This window comes from Bidens hawaiensis, unplaced genomic scaffold (genome assembly GCF_021521415.1).
Source record: "Bidens hawaiensis isolate Kalapana, Puna unplaced genomic scaffold, B.hawaiensis_p1.1 tig00006365_1, whole genome shotgun sequence".
Lineage (NCBI taxonomy): Eukaryota > Viridiplantae > Streptophyta > Magnoliopsida > Asterales > Asteraceae > Bidens > Bidens hawaiensis.
The window spans coordinates 1,189,226-1,210,931 of record NW_027491425.1 but is presented as its reverse complement, the minus strand read 5'-3'; the positions used below and the strand labels follow the sequence as shown (position 1 = coordinate 1,210,931).

At 36.7% G+C, this 21,706-nt stretch overlaps 2 protein-coding genes and 1 pseudogene across 3 annotated transcripts; 1 reads left to right on the top strand and 2 right to left on the bottom strand.

The window, feature by feature from the left end:
* Positions 1-130: 130 nt before the first annotated feature.
* LOC143632162 (uncharacterized) lies at positions 131-2,621 on the bottom strand. Its single transcript, XM_077100738.1, has 2 exons — positions 1,904-2,621; positions 131-705 (listed from the first exon to the last, which is right to left on the bottom strand). Exons 1-2 carry the CDS (start codon positions 2,619-2,621, stop codon positions 191-193), a joined length of 1,233 nt encoding a protein of 410 aa, XP_076956853.1. The 3' UTR covers positions 131-190.
* Positions 2,622-6,304: 3,683 nt separating this feature from the next.
* On the bottom strand, positions 6,305-12,207 carry LOC143632161 (putative inactive ATP-dependent zinc metalloprotease FTSHI 5, chloroplastic; annotated as a pseudogene). The gene is made up of 19 exons (XR_013153486.1): positions 11,321-12,207; positions 10,408-10,879; positions 10,113-10,313; positions 9,738-10,028; positions 9,412-9,660; positions 9,241-9,330; positions 9,025-9,156; positions 8,776-8,949; positions 8,557-8,678; positions 8,268-8,469; positions 8,065-8,193; positions 7,797-7,979; positions 7,601-7,720; positions 7,333-7,518; positions 7,179-7,252; positions 7,030-7,090; positions 6,824-6,931; positions 6,562-6,642; positions 6,305-6,397 (listed from the first exon to the last, which is right to left on the bottom strand). The product of XR_013153486.1 is annotated as a putative inactive ATP-dependent zinc metalloprotease FTSHI 5, chloroplastic (transcript).
* A 4,533-nt stretch (positions 12,208-16,740) lies between these two features.
* LOC143632107 (eukaryotic initiation factor 4A-3-like) lies at positions 16,741-21,284 on the top strand. The gene is made up of 8 exons (XM_077100691.1): positions 16,741-17,048; positions 17,709-17,949; positions 18,072-18,152; positions 20,105-20,212; positions 20,304-20,423; positions 20,532-20,699; positions 20,798-20,884; positions 21,004-21,284. The coding sequence occupies exons 1-8, from the start codon at positions 16,741-16,743 to the stop codon at positions 21,115-21,117; spliced, it is 1,227 nt and encodes a 408-aa protein (XP_076956806.1). The 3' UTR covers positions 21,118-21,284.
* The last annotated feature ends 422 nt before the right edge of the window (positions 21,285-21,706 follow it).

The window sequence follows — 21,706 nt, the reverse complement described above, 5'->3', positions numbered from 1 at the left end:
AAAAAGTAGTCTTTATGGGTGCTTCTGTCGGGGCGCGACTGCATCAAAATTATGTTTATTCAATGTAGCAAAGGTGTACTTATTCATACAGTTGCACACTAACCCAGAACAAGGTTGCTATAAACTACTAGGATAACTGTTTCTTGAGTGATTTCAAATGTAGAAAATATTATACAAATTACAGTTATGACTAACGAACAAGTCCGAGATTGAGGATCCCCCAAGAAGTCTGCGGCCATGATTTCTCTTTCGCTTTCATCACCAGAACTCTGCACCACGCGATCCTCCCTTCCCATGACATCCTCTTATCCCACGGACTTCCCCATTCCAACAGCAGCCTCAGCCCTTCTTCTGCCTCCTTTTCTGCCTCATCAAACCGCCCTTGACTCAGATAAATCTGACTCAAAACCACATGCGGCTCGCCCACAAACGGATTCTTCACCACGCTCCTTTCCAGCACCTCTGCACATCCATCTAGCCCTCTCTTAGACACTTCACAAACACCTTCCCAGTACAAATCCCTTGCATCTATCTGATCCTTAGGGCTCAGAACTTTAGTGCAGTACTCAAAAATTGGTGGTACCACAAGCTCTAGATCTTCGTCTCGGTTACCCGTGTTGCCATGTTTGATTGAGTATATCTGTTCTTCTCTTACAATCAGTGTGTAAATTGCCGCCATTCTCGAAATGGAATTCATCCAAAGACCTGCATTAGACACAACGTACTTAGTAAATGCTAAAGGTTACATGTTAAAGCGGCGGAAGGTTAAATCATGTAGTATGCGGTGGCGTTGATACTCGAAAGACAAGGGTACATGCACCAATGCCGGTGTCCCGATGGTTGAGTGCTATGTGCCTTATGCCCAGGCTTGATGCAAAACTACTATCGAGCCGGGGGGTCTCATTGGAAGCAGCCTCTTTATTCATGCGGGGTAGAGGTAAGACTGTCTACATCTTACCCTTCTATTGGTGGGATTTACCGAGTACGATGATGATACAACCCCCTCAGTTGTAAAACCCTAATTACAATCACATTTAAACCATCATTAACACACACTTAAGTAGGTCTGTAAAGTGTAAACAAACTGAACGAGCACAAACATATAATCGAACAATTCTTGTGTTAATGTTCTTTCATTAAGAAAACGGGCATGTTTGTCTTCGTTTATGTTCGTTTCAGTGCAACTGTACAGGACCCAAAAAAATCTGGGGCAAAAAAAAAAGAGCCTAAGTTAATGATAAATATAGTTAAATTACATACAGACACATTTATAACAAAATTGTTAAGTAGCCTAGATGGCTGAAGCATTGTTTGTGTATAACTCAAGTTCAAATCCTTACATCCACTACCTTTTTTGGTCTTCTAAAGCTACTACATGATGCACGTCCACTAAATTTTTTGGTCTTCTAAAGCTACTACATGATATGCACAACACCAAAGCATCTTTCTTTTATATTTGTTGGGACCATATTTACAATGCTTTCTTTATATTAAAATTTTATTATATGTTTATATATAAATTTTGTAAACAGAAGCCTATAATTACATTTAAAAGCCAACTAAAAACTTATAAAATAAAAGCTTATTTAGTTTTGACTAATTTAAAGAATAAAACTATATTTGTCTTTTAACCCAAATAGACTAATTACGGGCCATTTTCTTAGTTCCTATTTAATAATTTTATATTTAGAGGTCAATTTTTTATATTAGGACTATGAGAGCCATTGAATTTATATTTGGTCTATGAGAGCCATTGAATTCTCAAAGACGGCCCTATTTAATCGAGCCCTTTTATGTTTATATCGATATATTTTGTTCATGCTAGTTCGATTCTTAAATAAATAAACTTTCCGCCAAACAATTAATAAACGTTAGTACGTTAGGTTCATTTACCGGCCTTTACCTGGTTTTCCATCCCCGGGCCATAGCCCGGTCGCCCACTCATTACCGGAAAACTCCAACAACCCGTCCGAATTACCAAACAACACATCCTGAAAACTAAACCACTGATCACTAAAATCCGCAATCGTCAACAACAAAAACGTGGCCACCACTCGCCTCGACAACCTCACGTCTTCACCCGTCTTAATATGCTTCAACACCACACCGTCTTCCGGCAAAACCGCCTGCAACTTCCTCCTCCACTCCTCAACCTCCACCACAAACTCACCTCTCGTCGCATTAGCCACCGACACTTCAGACTCCTCCACGTGCTTCACAAGCTCCGACTCCTCGTAACGAAACAGCAGGTCGTCATGAATCAGCTTCTGACGTGGCACGACGCAGAACAAGTGGATCAGGCGTTCGGCGTGGTGGCCGACGAGGCCGCGGATGACGTCACGGCCGGTGGACGGGTCGAAGATGGCGAGGTTGACGTAGGAGTTGGAGTAGGCGGAGTGGAAGAGGCCGCAGAGGCAGACGGCGTCCGGTGCGTTCCATAGGTGGAGGATGCGGTAGATGTCGGTGAGGTGGTCGAGGAAGCTGCCGTGCTTGTGCCAGCACTCGCCGGCGCCGGCGGATTTGAGGACGGAGATTAAGGAGGGGAGTCTGGCGTCGATGGTTTCGAGTTGGCCGCGGAGGAAGGGCCTGGCGGAGTCTAGTAGGGTGGTTGAAGACGGCATCGTTTTGGACAAGGGGAATACAATGGCAACTTGGTAACGTGATGATGATAAGTTTTATATTTTTATGGGATGACAAATAATTTCATATTTTTTGAAAACGACAAATTTGGACGGGTCAGGTTGCCCAATTCTAGTCGGGTGTTGTTTTAATCGGCTATCGCTTCACAGTCGTATCACAAGAGTATAACTTCTAGCGTAACATATTGTGGAATAAAAACTTGGGTAGGTTTGAGATCCGAACTAACAACCTTAAAAGACTCAGCTCAAATCCTTCGTTACTATAATCCATATAAAATGATATAAGTAGAGATCGGAGTTATGTCCCCACTAAAAACCTAAACTTATTACGTTAGGCTAATAGTGGTGGATACGGTTTTAAATGATTAATTGGGATGGCAAATAAATTAATTGCTTAAAGTATATATATTTTTATTGATATAAATTGAAGACGAGAAAATTTCTAAAAGAATCCTCTTTCGAGAGAAATATAAAATAGCTATTAAAATTTTAAAATTCCAAAAATATCTTAGGAAATTTGGATTGGGGCATCACTTTGGGAAACGTTCTAACGGGACTCAAAATGATTTGAATCTCATCGGCTCCCTCCAAATTTTAAATGAATCCAGTTCAAAGGAGATGAAGATGAAGAAGAAGAAGAAAAAAAAGAAGATATTCCGGTTCGAAGAAGAAGAAGAAGATGATGATGAAGATGAAGAAGAAGAAAAAAAAGAAGAGAGGGAGATTGAAGGAGAGAGAGAGTGTTAGAGAAGAGAAATTTTTTTTTTTTAAATTTGGACAGAAAAAACGGAATTCACTTAAAATTTGGACGGAAAAGATGGGATTCACTTAAAATTTGGATGAAGCCGACGAGATTCAAATCATTTTGAATTTCATCAGAACTTCCCAAAGTGACATCCCAATCAAAATTTTTAAAACATATTTGGAATTTTGAATGTTTAGGGGCTATTTTGTGTCTATCTTCAAAAAGAGCAATTTTAAGAATTTTGTCATTAAAGAATTCATAACTTTTTGTCATTTTTATAAGGTTTTTGATTATATAAATAATATATATTTAATAAAAACTTTAAAATATTCGGGTTTATTTTTTCTTTCATTCTTACAAAATGATGAGCTCTTAACCTTTGACTCAAATGAAGGGCTATTAAAAAGAGAGAAAATAAAGAAAATTTTAAGATGAACTGTGAACTCTTAAAATCTTTAAATTATTTTCAGATTAATTGGATTTTAATGATTTCATATTTTAGTGGTTGGTAAATGATAATTTTGACTGAAAATATTATTACCATCGATCCCTATTTTCAAACTATTCGTTTATATTGAACCTTCGTTAAAAAACCTTAACCTCATTAGATTTTATCCTACGTGGCATATATTATTTTCTTTAAATTCTTAGATAAATACAATTCAAATATTTTATTTTCCTTGTCTGCAACAACGACAATGACGATAACAACAACAATCTACTTTCATACTAGTATACCACCCAGGCACTCACCAATGTTTTCTTCATTCAATTAAATAATTGCAAATCTACTTATTTAGACTCGCAATCCTTCAAGATGAAATTATGAAAATAGAACAGCTGATTTTGGTGAATATGATAAAATACATTTTGAGACTAATGCACCATCGGTGCATCGAAATGACATTGTTCTTACGACCGTACTAACGGTTAATAATAAAGAATGGCATGGTTCTTCCAGTAGCCCCAAATTGTAGAAATTTAATGCATGTAGTCACGTCCAAACCCAACCAATATTATTGATTACAAGTCATGGTTTTATTTTTATTTTCCTAGACTTTCATGCATAGTTATCAAAAGCGTTCGCCTGGTGCATTTCCTAGGCGCCATTTTCAGGCTAGGCGCAACCATACCGCCTTGCACCATCAAAGGCGCTCTTCTGGTAAGTTTCCGGCCAAGTTCCTGCCACTTTTCAACTAACTTCTGCAAATTATTGCCAAATTTCGTCTGGGATAGATCTATGATTGCATCACCAGAGAGCAGAAGTTGAAGAGAGAGAAAAATACGAGAAAACTAAAGACACGACTTTGGCTTAAAAGCTTACTCTTACCTTAACAGTGTTTTGCTGAAAAAACTACGGAAAGGACTGTTTCAATAGTTAACAAAATTCATTTTTCTTTCAAAATATTTTGAATTATCGTAGCAAGCACACAACTATATATGTTATTATTAATTTTTTTAACATCTAATTTTTATTATTTTTTTTACACAGATTATCTTAAAAGGTATAATTTAATATTGAAAATTGTCAGATGATTTTAATATCTAAATATATTAGTTCTATTTTATGTATTTAGAGAGTAATATTAATTTTATATACGTAGAAGATATATTTGTTACTTTTTTCAACGCATAATATATTTTATTTTAGTTTTCATTTAAGTACTTTTTTTTTTCAATCCCTCGTTTTTTTCTCCTTGTGCCTAGGTAGAGGTGCAAAAAAACCCGAACCCGGAACTGGACCCGAAAAAATACCCGAAAAATACCCAGAACCGGTTTTTTTATACTCGGGTTTTTAATACCCGAACCCGTACCCGTAGGGTACGGATAGAGTATGCATTTCAGTACCAAAACCGTACCCGAAACCGGCCCCGATTTATACCCGGTAATACCTGAAAACCGGAACCGGTTCCATACCCGGAACCGGTTTTTCCAATACCCGAAAAATACCAGAAAAATACGCGAAAATACCCTTAAAAATTGTAACCCTTTAAAAAAAACTCCCAATCTATACCCGGAAAAAACCCAGAAAAAGCCCCACAAAAACCCAAAAATAGGGTTTTTTAATACCTAAAAATTGGGTATTCAAATACCCGGTTTGATACCCGACCCGAACCCGATGTATAGGGTATGGTTTTTAGAGAGAATACCCGGACCCGAACCCGAGCCGGGTATTGCCAATACCCGATTTTCCAATACCCGGTCATACCCGAACCCGGTTCCATACCCGAACCCGGGTTTTTGAAAAACCTGATTTGTGCACCTCTACGCCTAGGCCCCTGGTGAGGCATATGCGCCTTGAGTGCACCTGACACCTTTGATAACTAGGCTTCCGTGTAGTCACGCACCTTAAAATTACTCCCACTAAAATAAGTATCAACTAAGGAGTTCTCCTGCCCATACCCGAAGTGCTCAAGAGTCAAAACGTGTTAAAAGCAAACATTTCTTATGACCCCAGTATCTCTATTTCGTACAGAACAAAGTGGGATCTGCTCAAGATATCACAACCACATACCGATAAATGGTTACTTGTTGGTTAGTCACTTGGTTAACTAATTAGAATGACATAAAGCATCGGCAAAACCGTTTAACATACCAACAGAACATGGCTTTTCAGTAATCACATATTGACTAACATGTATTCACTACCAAAAAATTTGAACTGTAAGTTATATGTTTATGAGAATCAATATGAGATAAAGGCCCAAAAGAACTATCAAATTATTCAAGTAAAATCTGTATCAACATCAGATGAGAAGGAAAAATAATGCCTCTTCTCGCTTTCGATCTCCTACACCTCTATACCATATAACTATGCTAGAGACCAGATTCATAATATACATACGACATCACAAACAACAAATTGTTCGATTACCTGGTAAAAAAGGTAAATGATAAAAGCCTTGCATTTAAAGTAAGCCTACATGGAGTGATTGCGATCATTCTAGTTTGCTGCAGATAAAAGGACATTTTGTGGTCCGTTCCCATCTTCAAGCAAGTTCCCAAACACGGGCTGCCATGAATATTGTAAAAATATAAACACGAGTTACACACTGCAATCGAGTATGAGCTCAAACATACTATTTCATAAAAAGTAACTAAACTTCCATTGCATGTTGTTTAGCATAGCAATTTAACTTAGCCTACAAATTAAAGTATCCAATAAGAGCACTGTACCTGTTCATTATTAAAGTTCCCAAGGTAAAATGGCTCCTTCTCTCGTACCCCACCATTGGTTGAAATGATCCTTTCGAGGTCCTGACATAAAGAAAAAACTAACCATGTTTACTAATCATAATCCTAGGTTAGATAATATACTGCCTGAGGTCAAACGCAACGCAAAAACTTAAATTTTCGCAAAACTCCATTAGATAACAGTTTTTATAGTGGGATGATATTAGCCTTCACATAAACGCATATCAAGTAGAAACTATTTTACCTTCCCTGTCAAGATCTCAAACTCAAGCAATTCCTCAACAACCTTTTCAAGAACAACTCGGTTACTCCAAAGAATTGATTTTGCTTTTTCATAAGCTAAATCATATATCTGCACATAGCAGCACACCACGTGTTAACTTTCAAGCCTATTGTCGATTTGTTTTAAGATGAACATCACTTATTAATCATTCATAAACAATAGCTGACCTTTTCTACTTTAGCTGCCATCTCATACTCAAAATTGTCCCCCATGCTTAAAGCAGTCACCTTAACATGTTCAGAAAGCATAATATAAATTAAAGAAAAATAAATATAGGTGCAAATCCCTGATATTTTAAAACATGCAAATATTTATCGCAGTGCCATGGTGATAAATGACTTGACTGTCATCAGGTCCCCACCCATACTGAATCACCATCCTTGTAGCTATCTGTTTTAATTAGCTACTTATTTACAGACAGAAATCATATATATACTACGCATACCAACGATAAATAAAATGATAAATACCTCTTGTGCTTGCTTCAACTCAGAAGAAGAAAGAATATTTTCTTCTCCAAACGGAAGTAACATTTGCGATGCAACATATGACCCGAAGCAGAAGACAAGCTTCTTTTCAAGGTATGATCTTGATTCAACATTTCCAATCCTGGAGCCTTCTGTTTTACCCTTTGTGATCTTTGTACACCCGATTCCCTGCAACCAAACGAAAAATTTACTAAGAATACAAATGCTGAGATAATTGCAAAAACCTAAAAATAAAATACATATTAAATACCTGCCAAGATAAAGGCTCTAACCATAAGTTATCAACCACGTCATAGTTTGGTAAAAGAGTCGCCATAAGTCCGCGTCCCGCAACCCACACGGCATGTGGAAACTTAGTCTCTCTCGTCCACTGTTATTAATATTTAATATTAATAATATTTTAAGTAAATATCAATCTTAACTAAAAGCAGTAGCAATATACTTACATCGAGAGGAACGTTTAGATATTCAATCCCATTGGTTATCTGGCCATATGGCTCCATCAAATCAACCACATTTTGCAAATCCTCTCTGGTCAAAGTCAAACCGAGATGGTCAACCAGCATTTTGCCCATTGCCTTCGCAAGTGCTGTCTTCCTCAACCATGAGGGAATACTATGGCTGAATGTCTGTGCAATAATTGGTTTTAAGTATGCAATTTATTAAACTTTAGTGACAAATAAACATACAGACAAAAATATAAATATTCCATACCGCAATCAAGCTAGTATATCCCAAAAGTTCATCCTTGTCAAGAACCTTGGTCCTGAAAGCACTACCTTCTAAAGCCACAGGAACAAATTTGAGTTCTACGGGGCGTAAAAGAGCCGTTTTTTCAGCTACCTGAAACAAATAAGACAGTTAGTAAATAAAACTAAAAGAGTAATAGTATAATTAATGGAAATGTGATATGGTACCTTTTGCCAATCAACAAAATCAATTAGGTCGGGATCCATAGTTTCTTTTGCAGCATTTTGAAGTATTCTCTCTCTTTCAGCTTGTGTTGGTAGCTGAAGATGGAATATTCTGTCCATCCTACCTGGACGTTGTAAAGCCTCATCAATTTTTTTTAAGCTTCGAGTTGTAGCCATCAAAACGACCCCATCCTGTTTTTCAAACCTGCATAAAAGATTGATGACATGAACATACGTAATAAAGTATGACAGAGTTCGCGTATATCATTAATAGAAAAGAAGCATGAGTTACCCATCAAGTTCCACAAGAAGTTGATTAATAAAAGCCTCATGATCCTGTTTTTTAGTATGTATAAACTTCCCTCGTTTACCAGCAAACTGATCAAAATCTTCCACAAATATGATCACAGGCGCCTAAACATAAGAACCAAATAGGCTCATATTCTTCAGTGATCGTTGTAAAATAAAAACATAAGAATCTACGTGAAAATATGATGGCAGTGAGTATAACCAGGTCTCGAGCTGTTTGGAACAATTCTCTAACATTGGAAGCACTCTAGCCCACCCATAAGCCCGCCTCTAACTGTTGAGCCTTAACCTCAACAAGTGGAACCTTGGCCTCTGCAGCTATAGCCATGGCTAGTGCAGTCTTACCAGTTCCTCTCTCACCTACAATTAGAACTCCCTGCAATTAACTAGAGTTATTATCATACATGTTTATATATAGTATCTGTTATGATGGTGTTAAGAAACAACATACCCGAGGGGCACGAGCACCGATTTCTTGGAATGCGCGAGGATTTTGTAAAAACGCAATAACTTCATTAATTTCTTCTCTCATGAACTCAACGCTGGCAAAATCTTTCAAACAGATAGGTGGATTTTTCACTCTCTAAAGATAGATAAATTATGTTAATCCAACAAAAAAATTAATAATGAATATAGCTTTCATGCGTTTTTGAGTTCAGATATAAACCTTCATCTTGTCAAACGCATGTGTGATAGGATCAACACCTTCCTTCTTCTTAGCTTTTGCCCCCCGCAACATAGCCCGGAAGATGTATTTCTGCATAGCAACAATAACATTATAAAACAATTAATGAACATGTGTTAAATGCAAAGAGGCTTCTAGAAGAAGGAGCCATACCAGCCTTTTAAACTTTCTCACGTTTGGATTTTTTCGTCTCACATTCAATCCAGGAAGCTTTGGAGTTCTTTTTTTCAGAAAATTAAATATGTGGGATAAAATGTACCAATATATTATAGCCCTAACTACAAACATAAAATACCAATTGAATTCCTTATCCTCCTTTTGGGAATTAATAGTCTCCTCTGCTGCTGACTTCCAATTTAAATATTGCTTCATAACCGGACTCCTACTCAATTTAATCCTCAACTGTAAACAAAGTTCACAACAACATAACATATCATAAATAAATTTTATTAAAATGAAATAATCACTGTGATATTTACCTGGGAAGGAATTATAAGTTCTAGAACCGGACAAACGGTTAGCACCAAAATGTCTCGGTTTATATTTTTGACCCAGTTAAAGACCCAATCAACAGCAGCCACATCTCTAGCATTCCATAATCCAACTAGCAACTGCCGGGAAAGGCGAACTGGCAAAAGGAACTGTTGTTTGATATCTAACTCTGAGAATGGGATCCACATTAACTGAACAAAAGTTGGAATATTTGAAGCAAGCATCTTTAAATACAACCCATCAACTCCTCCAAAATCTTCAAGCATCCTATCAAATTCCTGAAATAAGCATTTTTTTAATATCTGTTTGGTGGAAATTTTGGCTTATTTACTTATAGATGCATATATTAGTCTTCGAATGACCTTCAAATCGACATAATACTCTTTGTCATCACCCTTGAGTGTAATAAACATTGCAGCCCAATCATGTCTGATTCTTGCATATTCTAGAAGCTTTCGGGACACAGCATAAGGAACAGCTATAGGTTCCATTTCCCACCTATTTCTTCCTTCATTAAACCAAGTTTTTGACAATACTCTATCACGGTCCAAAAGAATTTTTTCCTACAAAGACCAATACAATAGATTAAATATTGATGGTAAAATATTTCTAAACTATATTATTACGTGTCAATTATTTTTAACTGAAAATATTTACCTGTCTCTCGGCAACATATTTTTTACCAAACTCAACGTCTTCTAACAATTTTTCTTTAAGATCTTTTATAGTGTCTTCACGCCATTTTTTCCATCCATGAAGCAAGTGTGAACGTGCAGCCTTTGGAACCACCACCTCTTTTTCTCCAAACATCCATTTACTTTCAACTTCCGGATAACCCTTCAAGATTTCATCAACCGGGCTGTTTAAAATAACATATTTTTCATCACCAAACTTTTTCATATTTTTCCTAATATTAGCTTCCAAATTCTTCTGCATTTCTCTTGATTCTGCAAGCGCCTGCTTCACGCGTCGACTGAATTCAATGGACTTTTGATCAAATGGAAATTCAATAGCATCATTTTCTACCACATTTGGAAGAATCATTTGCTCCCATAATTGTTTTTGTGCAATTAGCAGTTGCTCTTTAATTTCAGATTTAGAAAGCTTGGTTACAGAGCTTTGAGGCATCCTGCGAATACATTGTAAGCAAAATCTTAAGCACCAAAAGCATATCTTCTATATTCTTCTAAACAAAAATAACAGGGACACGTGTCAGCTTTGCACGCCACCTAAAAGTTGGTTTTCCTGCCTCTCTCTCCTATTAAATATTGGATGTCACGTGTCGACTTTTGGTGAAGTCTAGATTTTAATTTCTTGCCTCTCCCCTATAAAATACTAATTATTTTCTTTAAGTTGGTAACTAACATGATTCCACCATAAGACCTATCCTTTACTCTTTTATAAAATGTCTTTTACATATAAATATACACACAAACACGTACACACACCGACACATATCGTATATGGATGAATAAGTAAACAAATGCATTACTTACATTCAGAAACTAGACAAAACAGATTCAATAACTAAGGTTAACCGTCATCAAACTACCGATTACAAAACGCTTACCTGTTATTGTTATTATCTTTCTGCCTCATCTCCTTAACAAAATTCTCAACAAGCACCGAGCTTTCCCGCTCTACGAAACAAAGCTCCCGAACACCGATACTCAAAGCCATAGTCTCCTTAATCTCCATTTGATCCTCAACCTCGCCAACTTCCTCCGAAACGACCATAAACTCCTTCTCTTTGCTACTAATCACCTCATCCAACTCCACCCACCGCCCGGTCGTTACCCTTCTTCTCCAAAATCCTATCTCTCTGCTTCTTAAACCTCACCACGGAATTAAGAATCTCACCGGACTTCCGATCCAAAACCGCTTTCTTTTCCCTCAACACACTCAACTCTTCATAAAGCTTACTCATAATCTCATCCTGCAACTCCTTCTTAACCAATTTCACATCTTTCAACACCGAATTCACATCTTTCAAGTCCCCGTTATTCGCCCTAACTTCCTCGATAACCCTAACTAACTTAGAAACAGTCTGTAATAACCTCCTTGTGTAATGAGAATACTCATGATCTTTATACCTGACTCCTTGATTACTTTTGCCTCTTTATTATCTTTCAAAACCTCAGTTGTAAGAGGTGCGGCAATTGCAGGGGTTTGGTGAAACCCTAGAGTTGGGGATAACCCAATTGCAATCCATAGAAGTGTAATTGCAATTGGTTTTGAAATTTGCTTGATTACATGAGGTAGCAGTGCCTTATCCTGAGGTTTCTGTAGGGTATTAAGGCAGGCAGTGGTACTGGTAGGCAGCTTTACTGGTTTATTGATGTGTAAGGAGTTAACCGTGTGCCGCCGTGAGCGGCGGTGGTGGTGATGAAGAGCTGTTTTGTGTGGAAATGAAGAGAAATAGAAGGTGGATTGGGAGGTGATGAGTGTAGAAATCATGAGAGCGAAAGAGGGGGGTTTGATTATTATTATTATTATTATTATTATTATTATTATTCAGAAAGGGTTTTTGGTTGGCAATGGCATGGCAGCAGATACAGTCGCATACAGACAGTGAGTGGGAGATAAGGGAGAAAGGATAGATTAGACCGATTGTTGAAAACCAAACCCACCCGAATCTACACGACCGATTACATTATAATTACACTTACAGGGTTAATTAAGTTAATTGCTTGATTGGTTACTCAACATTATAATTACACTCAGGGAGAGAGAAATTTTTCCAAAAAATATCCATTTTACTAAATTAAATCATCTATTTTGATGAATACTTATTCTTTACATAATGATAAGGTTAAAATAAAACGGACAACAAAAATTAGAATAAATCTAATCCATTGATTGTAAATTTAAATGGTTGAGATTAATTTTAAGACAATAAATTAATGAGAATGGCATAAATGTAATAACCCACTTTTGTTGACTTTCTCTTTCCATATGCAAGGCATATGTCAATTCCCCGATCATTTTAAAACATCCATAATTTTTTCATGCAACGTTATTTTTCAAAAAAAAATTCACCACAATAACAAGCGTTTTTTTACCTTTAATATGAGTATCATATTGTTATATAAAAAAAATAGTGTGTTTTATATATTATGTTATTGGTTGTTCATTATGATTTTTAATTGGGTTTTTCTATACATTGTGTTATAGATTTTGGTCATTGTGTTATCAATTGATACTTATATTAAATATAACAATTAAAATAAAAATTACGTCATTGTGTCTTTTTGTTTATCATTGTGTCTTTTTGCTCATCATTTGTCTTTCTACTTATCATTGTGTAATATGTAATTTCCATTGTGTATTACGTTTTAGGTCATTGTGTTATATGTATTCACCGTTGTGTTTTACGTTTCAGGTTATTGTGTTATATGTATTCATCATTGTGTTTTATGTTTCATGTAATTGTGTAATATGCATTCATCAATGTGTTTTATGTATATGATAATTTGTTGTTATTTTATCATTATATTTACATATTATATTACACAACCGTATTATTAGCATTTAAAAAAACACAATGATGATTTGAAAGACACGGTGACGAGAAAAACACAATAACAAACAGAAAGACACGATGACGAAATGACACTATAACGAAAAGACACAAAGACACAATGACGTAAAATTTTTTTTAATATTTATATAACAAAGTTATACTCATATTAAAGATAAAAAACGCTTGTTATTATGGTGAATTTTTTTTTTAAAAAATAATGTTGCATGAAAAAGTTATGGACGTTTTAAAATGATGGGAGAATTGACGTGTGCCTTGCATGTGGAGAGAGGAAATATGTACTATTACTTTTATACCCTTTTACCTTTGGTCCCCACCTGACACATGCCAATCAACTATGGCTTCTCACACTTCTCATTTTTGTTGGTCTCTATAGAATAACTCAACCACTTCTATTAACCATATTCAAAAAGAGGAGATTTTTACATATATCTCGTTCCTAACTTCCATTATTACCTATATCCCAAAGCTAAACATTTATTTACATATTTTTCCTTCTTATATGTAATTACCACTTTACATTTTCAATTCACAATACCCTAATGAAAAAACCAAACATATGACAGAAACAACAGCATTGGCTTCCATTCATTCGGCGTTGGATCGCAGAAAATGTCGGTATCTTTTTCTATCGATTTTTTATCTAGTATGTCTACTTATCATGACGATTTTGATGGAGACTACCAACCTTAATTGATTTTGTTATAATCTGCATAATGTTCGCCCTAGTGAGCTTGGACTCTAATAAGGGGTGAGGTGTAACCTGCATCTACGGTCTACCCTCCCAACACCAAATCATGGCTAGACGCCTCAATAGTTTGAACTGAACCTGTTAAAACACATCCATCGTAGGGATGAGCTCGGAATGGTACCGGTACCGATCCCGAAATTCGAAAATAGTTAGTATCGGTACCGATACCGAAATGTTCGGTTCGGTACCGGTATTTCGTGAAAAATTCGGGAAATACCGGTACTGTACCGAACCGTACCGATACCGAAAACTCAAAACTTGGTACCGATTCAGTACTGACGGTACCAAATCGGTACCCGTATCGAAAACGCTCATCTCTAATCCATCGTCGAGGGCATTCCCAAGCCCTACCCACATCCACCATCAAACATAGAAGCAATCATTCTTTCTTTGGCGATTGAGCCTCAAAATGACGACGTTGAATGAAAATATTACCGTTTGTCCTTCACATGTGTTCATAACTCTTAGTCTACCACCTCATCGACCCATTACCACCACATCTGCATCCTCAGCATTGACTCAACACTTGTCGGCTCAGAGTCTCTTAACCATCTAGTCTTTTTATTGATTAAGTACTTACTCATGCAGAGGTTGTCAAACAACCCTATAAATGTAGCCTATGGTAATATTTAGAATATTTACAGAAAACGTTACCCTCAATCTATAACACCATTATATAACATTAAGAAAATTCCCAGCTCGTCCTCCATTTCCATCTTTATAATTACACTAAAAAACACCACATTTCTCTCTCATATTCCATTAAATAATAATTTTATACAAAGTTTCCCAAATTAACAAAAAAATCACTACTTGATCTCTCCACCCTATATTTGCACTAGGGATGAGCTCGGTACCGAAAATTCCGATCCCGAAAATCACGAATTTTTGGTACCAGTACCGGTATTTAAGATAAAATTCGGCGTTGGATCGCAGAAAATGTCGGTATCTTTTTCTATCGAATTTTTGTCTAGTATGTCTACTTATCATGACGATTTTTATGGAGACCACCAACCTTAATTGATTTTGTTATAATCTGCATAATGTTCGCCCTAGTGAGCTTGGACTTTAATAAGGGGTGGGGTGTAACCTGCATCTACGGTCTACCCTCCCAACACCAAATCATGGCTGGACACCTCAATAGTTTGAACTGAACCTGTTAAAACACATCCATCGTAGGGATGAGCTCGGAATGGTACCGGTACCGATTCCGAAATTCGAAAATAGTTAGTATCGGTACCGATACCGAAATGTTCGGTTCGGTACCGGTATTTCCTGAAAAATTCGGGAAATACCGGTACTGTACCGAACCGTACCGATACCGAAAACTCAAAACTTGGTACCGATTCAGTACTGACGGTACCAAATCGGTACCCGTATCGAAAACGCTCATCCCTAATCCATCGTCGAGGGCATTCCCAAGCCCTACCCACATCCACCATCAAACATAGAAGCAATCATTCTTTCTTTGGCGATTGAGCCTCAAAATGACGACGTTGAATGAAAATATTACCGTTTGTCCTTCACATGTGTTCATAACTCTTAGTCTACCACCTCATCGACCCATTACCACCACATCTGCATCCTCAGCATTGACTCAACACTTGTCGGCTCAGAGTCTCTTAACCATCTAGTCTTTTTATTGATTAAGTACTTACTCATGCAGAGGTTGTCAAACAACCCTATAAATGTAGCCTATGGTAATATTTAGAATATTTACAGAAAACGTTACCCTCAATCTATAACACCATTATATAACATTAAGAAAATTCCCAGCTCGTCCTCCATTTCCATCTTTATAATTACACTAAAAAACACCACATTTCTCTCTCATGTTCCATTAAATAATAATTTTATACAAAGTTTCCCAAATTAACAAAAAAATCACTACTTGATCTCTCCACCCTATAATTTGCACTAGGGATGAGCTCGGTACCGTACCGGTACCGAAAATTCCGATCCCGAAAATCACGAATTTTTGGTACCAGTACCGGTATTTAAGATAAAATTCGGGAAATACCGGTACCGTACCGTACTAGTTCCGAAAACTCAAAACCTTGGTACCGATTTCGGTACCGGTACCATACCTATTTTTTCTCATCCCTAATTTGCACTCATAAACGCTCACAACCCCACCATATGATTTGCAAACTCCTCTCAGCAACACATTTAAAAACCATCCACATTTTAGTGGGGCTGATCAGGAGGTTTCATTAGACGGGTCGCTAGGAGCGTCCAAGGGGGCTTGGTTGGGGCGCCTTCGGGCTTGAACACCGCCGAGGGGCGCTCAACAAGGGGCACTCGGGGGGGGGGGGGGAGCTTACTTTCTCACACACGCACACACATATACACGTGTGTATGTGTGTGTATATATAATGGGACGATAAATGAGCTTTAAACTACAACGGGACGTTATGAAGAAGAGCTTTGAGGCCGGTCTTCCTTAGTGGCGATGACGTCCATAAGTCCATAATAGCCTTTATTGTTTCTTTCTTTCTTTCTTTCTTTCCAAGGGGGTCTTAGTTTCGAATCCGTCTCATATGCGAGCTTTCCAATACGGTAGCAGTTGAGTAAGGGTGACTCGAACCGCTTAACCTCGTACAAAATAAACCTTAACATACAACCTCCTCACGTCTGCTCTTCAAAACTCTCACGAGGCTTCAAACCGGAACCCTAAACCAATCAAAACCCGATTCCGATGGCGGGAACGTCAGTAGTCCCAGCGAACAGGTCGCGGCGGAAGACGATGGTGGACGACGAGAAGCTGGTGTTCGAGACGTCACAAGGCGTGGAGGCAATCATGACATTCGACCAGATGGGAATCAAGGACGACCTCCTCCGTGGAGTCTACCAGCACGGCTTCGAGAAACCCTCCGCAATTCAACAGCGAGCCGTACGCCCAATCATCGAAGGCCGTGACGTCATCGCTCAGGCTCAATCCGGTACCGGTAAAACCTCCATGATTGCGCTTACTGTTTGCCAGATTGTTGACACCTCCTCCAGAGAGTATGTTTTTTTATTTATTTAATTAGTTTGAAATGAAACCCTACGTTTGTAGCTATTATTTCAGTTAATGTGTCAATTTTATGTTGTTTAAGGACTCTGATTAATATTACCTGCAAACCGAAATCATATTCCTACAATGTTTTCTCTAGACCAGTGTTGTAGAATTTGCTAGTTGGGCAGTGGGGTACCGACTAGCGATTAATCAGGATTGATAGGGAATTAGGGATTAATTATATTGGAATTTTGTATGTAATTTATCAAACTTATACACACACAAAGGAATTTTTCAAAATTTTATATATGATGTTTCAAAGTAATAATCGGATTGGATTAATAAGTATAATTTTCAAATAATTAAAAGATTTTGACCGATTTTGTCTGATTACCGAGTTTAGGGCCTTATTAGTTGAATCAAATCTTCAGTTCAGCTATTAGCGAATAAACAGCGATGAATTGGTGGCTAGAACCAATTTCGACACACTTCTCTTAACCATTTACGCCACTTTATGTGTTTTGTATCATCTAAGGTTAATTTGTGTATTTATGATTTGCTTACTTTTGGATGACAAGATGATGTTAGCACTTTACTGGGAAATGTGATTACTTGTTTCTTTTGCTTTTGTAGTTGTATTGTTGTATTAATCAATTTTCTATCTATAGGGTTCAAGCTTTGATTTTGTCACCCACAAGAGAGCTTGCAGCTCAAACAGAGAAGCAAATACTGGCTATTGGTGATTTCATCAACATACAAGCTCACGCATGTATTGGTGGAAAAAGCGTCGGGGAGGACATTAGAAAGTTAGAAAATGGAGTTCATGTTGTCTCTGGAACCCCTGGTAGAGTCTGTGACATGATTAAGAGAAGAACATTGAGAACTAGAGCCATTAAGTTACTAATTCTTGTGAGTTTTGTATTTCTTCTTTGACTTCTAAAACCAGTGTTCGTACTTATACCTCTAAATTCTTCAACTTTTGGTTTTGATGTAATCTTTAAAATAATGTATGCTTTCTTGAATTTCAACAGGACGAATCTGATGAAATGTTGAGTAGAGGCTTTAAGGATCAAATTTATGATGTTTATCGATACCTTCCACCAGAGCTTCAGGTGATCTGCATTTCTTTCTCTTTTCAGTTTCTAGAAGTAGTCATGTTTATAGGAACTGATGGAAGCTATTGCATGGCATGAATATATAATTACTTATGGAATGGGAATGGGAACAGGAAAGACGTAGGGAATGCTATGGAACGAAACACACATTCTTTAGCATTACCTTTTTCATTTATGTTGCCTGGTTTATATAAGTACATGCTATATATATGTGTGTGTGTGTGTAAAATATGTAAGGTTGGGTTTTTGTGAGAACAGTCTCTTCTGGTGAAAACAAGCCTTTAAAGTTGTTTTCATCTTCTAGTCTTTTTTTCCTCTTGCAATACGCAGATTTTAACAAACCCAAGGGGGTCATGGAGGTTGATTCGTAAAGAAAAAGAAGATACTTTAAGTTGAAAGAAACATTTTTGTGATAGTGTTCTCACATCTTAACTCTCTCTCTCTCTCTCTACACACACACACATGTTATACATTCATATTGATGTATTTTAGTTATAGTGTTTTTAATTGCCAAATAATTATTCTTTTTAACTATATATATGTATGTGTGCTGTTGGAATTAATCGGGTTGTTCTCAACTTCATATGTGAAATAACTGTCAGCCGGGTCGTATTTAAGAATGGGTTTGCAAGGGCTGTGATGTTTGATCTGGGTCAGGACTGTTGTTAATTTAGCTTATTAATTAAGTCAAGGGCTGTTTAGTCTTTAACTAGTTAGTTAAGCTAATTGGTTTGCTTTTTATTTGATTGGTTTGAGTTTATCTAAATGGGCCATGAATAAACATAGGGTTGTGAGGTTTATCCTATCAATAAATCCTAGTAATTAGGAAGTTAAGTCTAATTAGGCTGCTTCTAGTTGGGTTATTTAAATGGTTGATCCCAGCAACACCAATTACAAATAATCCACCAAAACCCAATTAGACTCGATTTTCTAGTAAGTAGGATTGATTCAAACACTGAAGGATAAACCTGACATTTTTGTGTTTCTTCTTGACCCCTTTAGATAAACTCAAAACAATTATAGAAAAACAAGCCCAATTAACTTAACTAATTAATTAAAACTAAAAAGCCACCGACTTAATTAATTAGCAAAATCACTAAAACAGTCCTGACTCAGTTTGGGCTTCACAGCCCCTTGCACGTCCATTCTTGAATCTGTCTCGTTTGACAATCATTTCATAGGGGAACAACTTGATTAATTGCAACGACACCACACGCACACACGCACACACACATATATATAGTTAAACGTTTTAATTAGTTTGGAAATTACAAGCATTTTAACTAAAATACATCAATATGCATTTATAATGTGTATATATATGTATATTTTTTTTTGAGAGAGAGTTAAGATCATGTGAGAACCATCTATTTTGGTGAGAACAATATCTTGTGTGTATAGGGGTTGGTTATTGTAAAAAATCGAAATTATGGTAAAAATGTGGAAGTGACATGTTGCATAGTGGGGAAGAGATAGAAAGAAAACCGAGGGGATGAGAGAGATATTGTTGGGACATATGTGACGCTCGAATTCCATTTGTTACAAAAACCTTTTTTTTGCCTGATCCTACCGTTATGTATCTTGATGTTTTTCTTATGTATTTAGTATTACCATATATTATATGGCATACAAGTAAGCGTGTGCATATATACACACATACATATATATATATAACTATATATATATGTATGTATGTATGCGGTGAAACCATGTGAGAAAGAATAAAGGAAGGGAGAGAAAGAGGGACATGAGTGAGTAATGGTTTCTCTGCATAATAGCATTATAGCAAACCGACCATTATTCATCATCATTCTTATCCCATGACCGTTAATACCTCCAAAATGATAAGGATATAGTATTTTACTTTTAGTAGGCTTAGCAATTAGGTTCAAAGTGAGAAAACGAATAAATAGAAGAGAGCCGTATAGTAACATGCATCATTGTTGCAGGTTTGTTTGGTGTCTGCTACACTTCCTAATGAAATATTGGAGATGACCAGCAAATTCATGACCGATCCTGTTAGAATCCTTGTAAAACGTGATGAATTGACGCTTGAGGTACAGCATATGTTGCTACGATAAGTATTATTCTGGTTTCTGTCTGCCAAAATATCCTTTTATTTTAATTTTATCTATTTTACTATGACAGGGAATAAAACAGTTCTTTGTTGCAGTTGAAAGAGAAAATTGGAAGTTCGATACTCTCTGCGATCTATATGATACTCTTACAATTACGCAGGCTGTAATATTCTGTAACACAAAGCGAAAGGTAATTAATTGTTTGGTCTATCTCTCCCATTTTATATATGCACCATTTTTGTTCTTAATATTACATGCGATTAAAACTTAACTTTGTCTCACTTTGTACTGTGCATAGGTGGATTGGCTAACTGAGAAGATGCGTGAGAACAACTTTACTGTATCAGCAATGCATGGAGACATGCCTCAAAAGGAGCGAGATGCAATAATGGAAGAGTTTCGATCTGGTGTTACTCGTGTCTTGATTACCACAGATGTGTGGGCCAGGGGATTGGATGTTCAACAGGCAAGTCAACACCCTTTCGTTATTATGTTATTTCAAGAGAGATTTGTTTAAGTTTTATTTTCTTATCATCTAATATGTTCTTTAATGCTTTGTTTCAGGTTTCTTTGGTGATTAATTATGACCTCCCAAATAACCGAGAGCTTTACATTCATCGTATTGGTCGATCTGGTCGTTTTGGACGAAAGGTAAATAAGAACACGAGCGCGCGTGAACACACACACACACACACACACACTTATATTTATTAAAATAATTTGTAGGACTTTTTAAGCTTTAAATGCTGTCTTGAAATGCTTTGGTGCAGGGTGTGGCTATAAATTTTGTGAAAACCGATGATATAAAAATTCTAAGAGACATAGAGCAGTATTACAGTACCCAGATTGATGAAATGCCCATGAATGTTGCCGACTTGATATAAATATCAAAAAACTTAAATGTCTAATGGTGGCGTGCTTGGTGGTTTGTGATGCTGCAATTTTTAACTTTTGAATGTTATTGTGAGCTTTGCTTCGTGGATGAATTTGCATTACTTGTTGGTCATATTGTGTAAGCTACATTATTTTGATTTTATTTTGTGAATATGAATTATTTATTTACATTGACAGGAAAAATCCATGTTGCATGTATGGTATATTTTTGGTTTTGATTCCATAATGTATGTCATGTTACATTCTCTTATATAAATTTTGAAGTAAATTGCATGAATGGTTGTGGTAAGCTGAAATTTTAACTTTTATCATACCTTTTTTTAGACCTTTTGATTTATGTGATAGAAGTATAAACTATAAAGTTCTTTTTACCCTTATCATTAAAAAAAGAAAATATTAATACCAATTCCCCCAAGGCCCCAAAAGTCAAAGCAATGTATCATGTATGAATTATGATTGAAGCATTGCAGTGGCCGGAAATGGTTGACAGAGACTGGTTATCAACTTGGCCGGCCCATAATATTTGTGGAATGCGCACCTAGAGATGTTCAAAACGGTTTGGGACTAGGAACCGGAACC

What these genes read in the sequence shown, in the direction of transcription:
- LOC143632162 (XM_077100738.1), bottom strand. Translation starts at nt 2,621, where the DNA reads ATGCCGTCTTCAACCACCCTACTAGACTCCGCCAGGCCCTTCCTCCGC. An exon ending in GCCCGGGGATGGAAAACCAG is followed by an intron (nt 706 to 1,903) that starts GTAAAGGCCGGT and finishes TGTCTAATGCAG; the next exon opens with GTCTTTGGATGAATTCCATT.
- LOC143632107 (XM_077100691.1), top strand. Translation starts at nt 16,741, where the DNA reads ATGGCGGGAACGTCAGTAGTCCCAGCGAACAGGTCGCGGCGGAAGACG. An exon ending in GTTGACACCTCCTCCAGAGA is followed by an intron (nt 17,049 to 17,708) that starts GTATGTTTTTTT and finishes TTCTATCTATAG; the next exon opens with GGTTCAAGCTTTGATTTTGT. An exon ending in CTGGTCGTTTTGGACGAAAG is followed by an intron (nt 20,885 to 21,003) that starts GTAAATAAGAAC and finishes GCTTTGGTGCAG; the next exon opens with GGTGTGGCTATAAATTTTGT.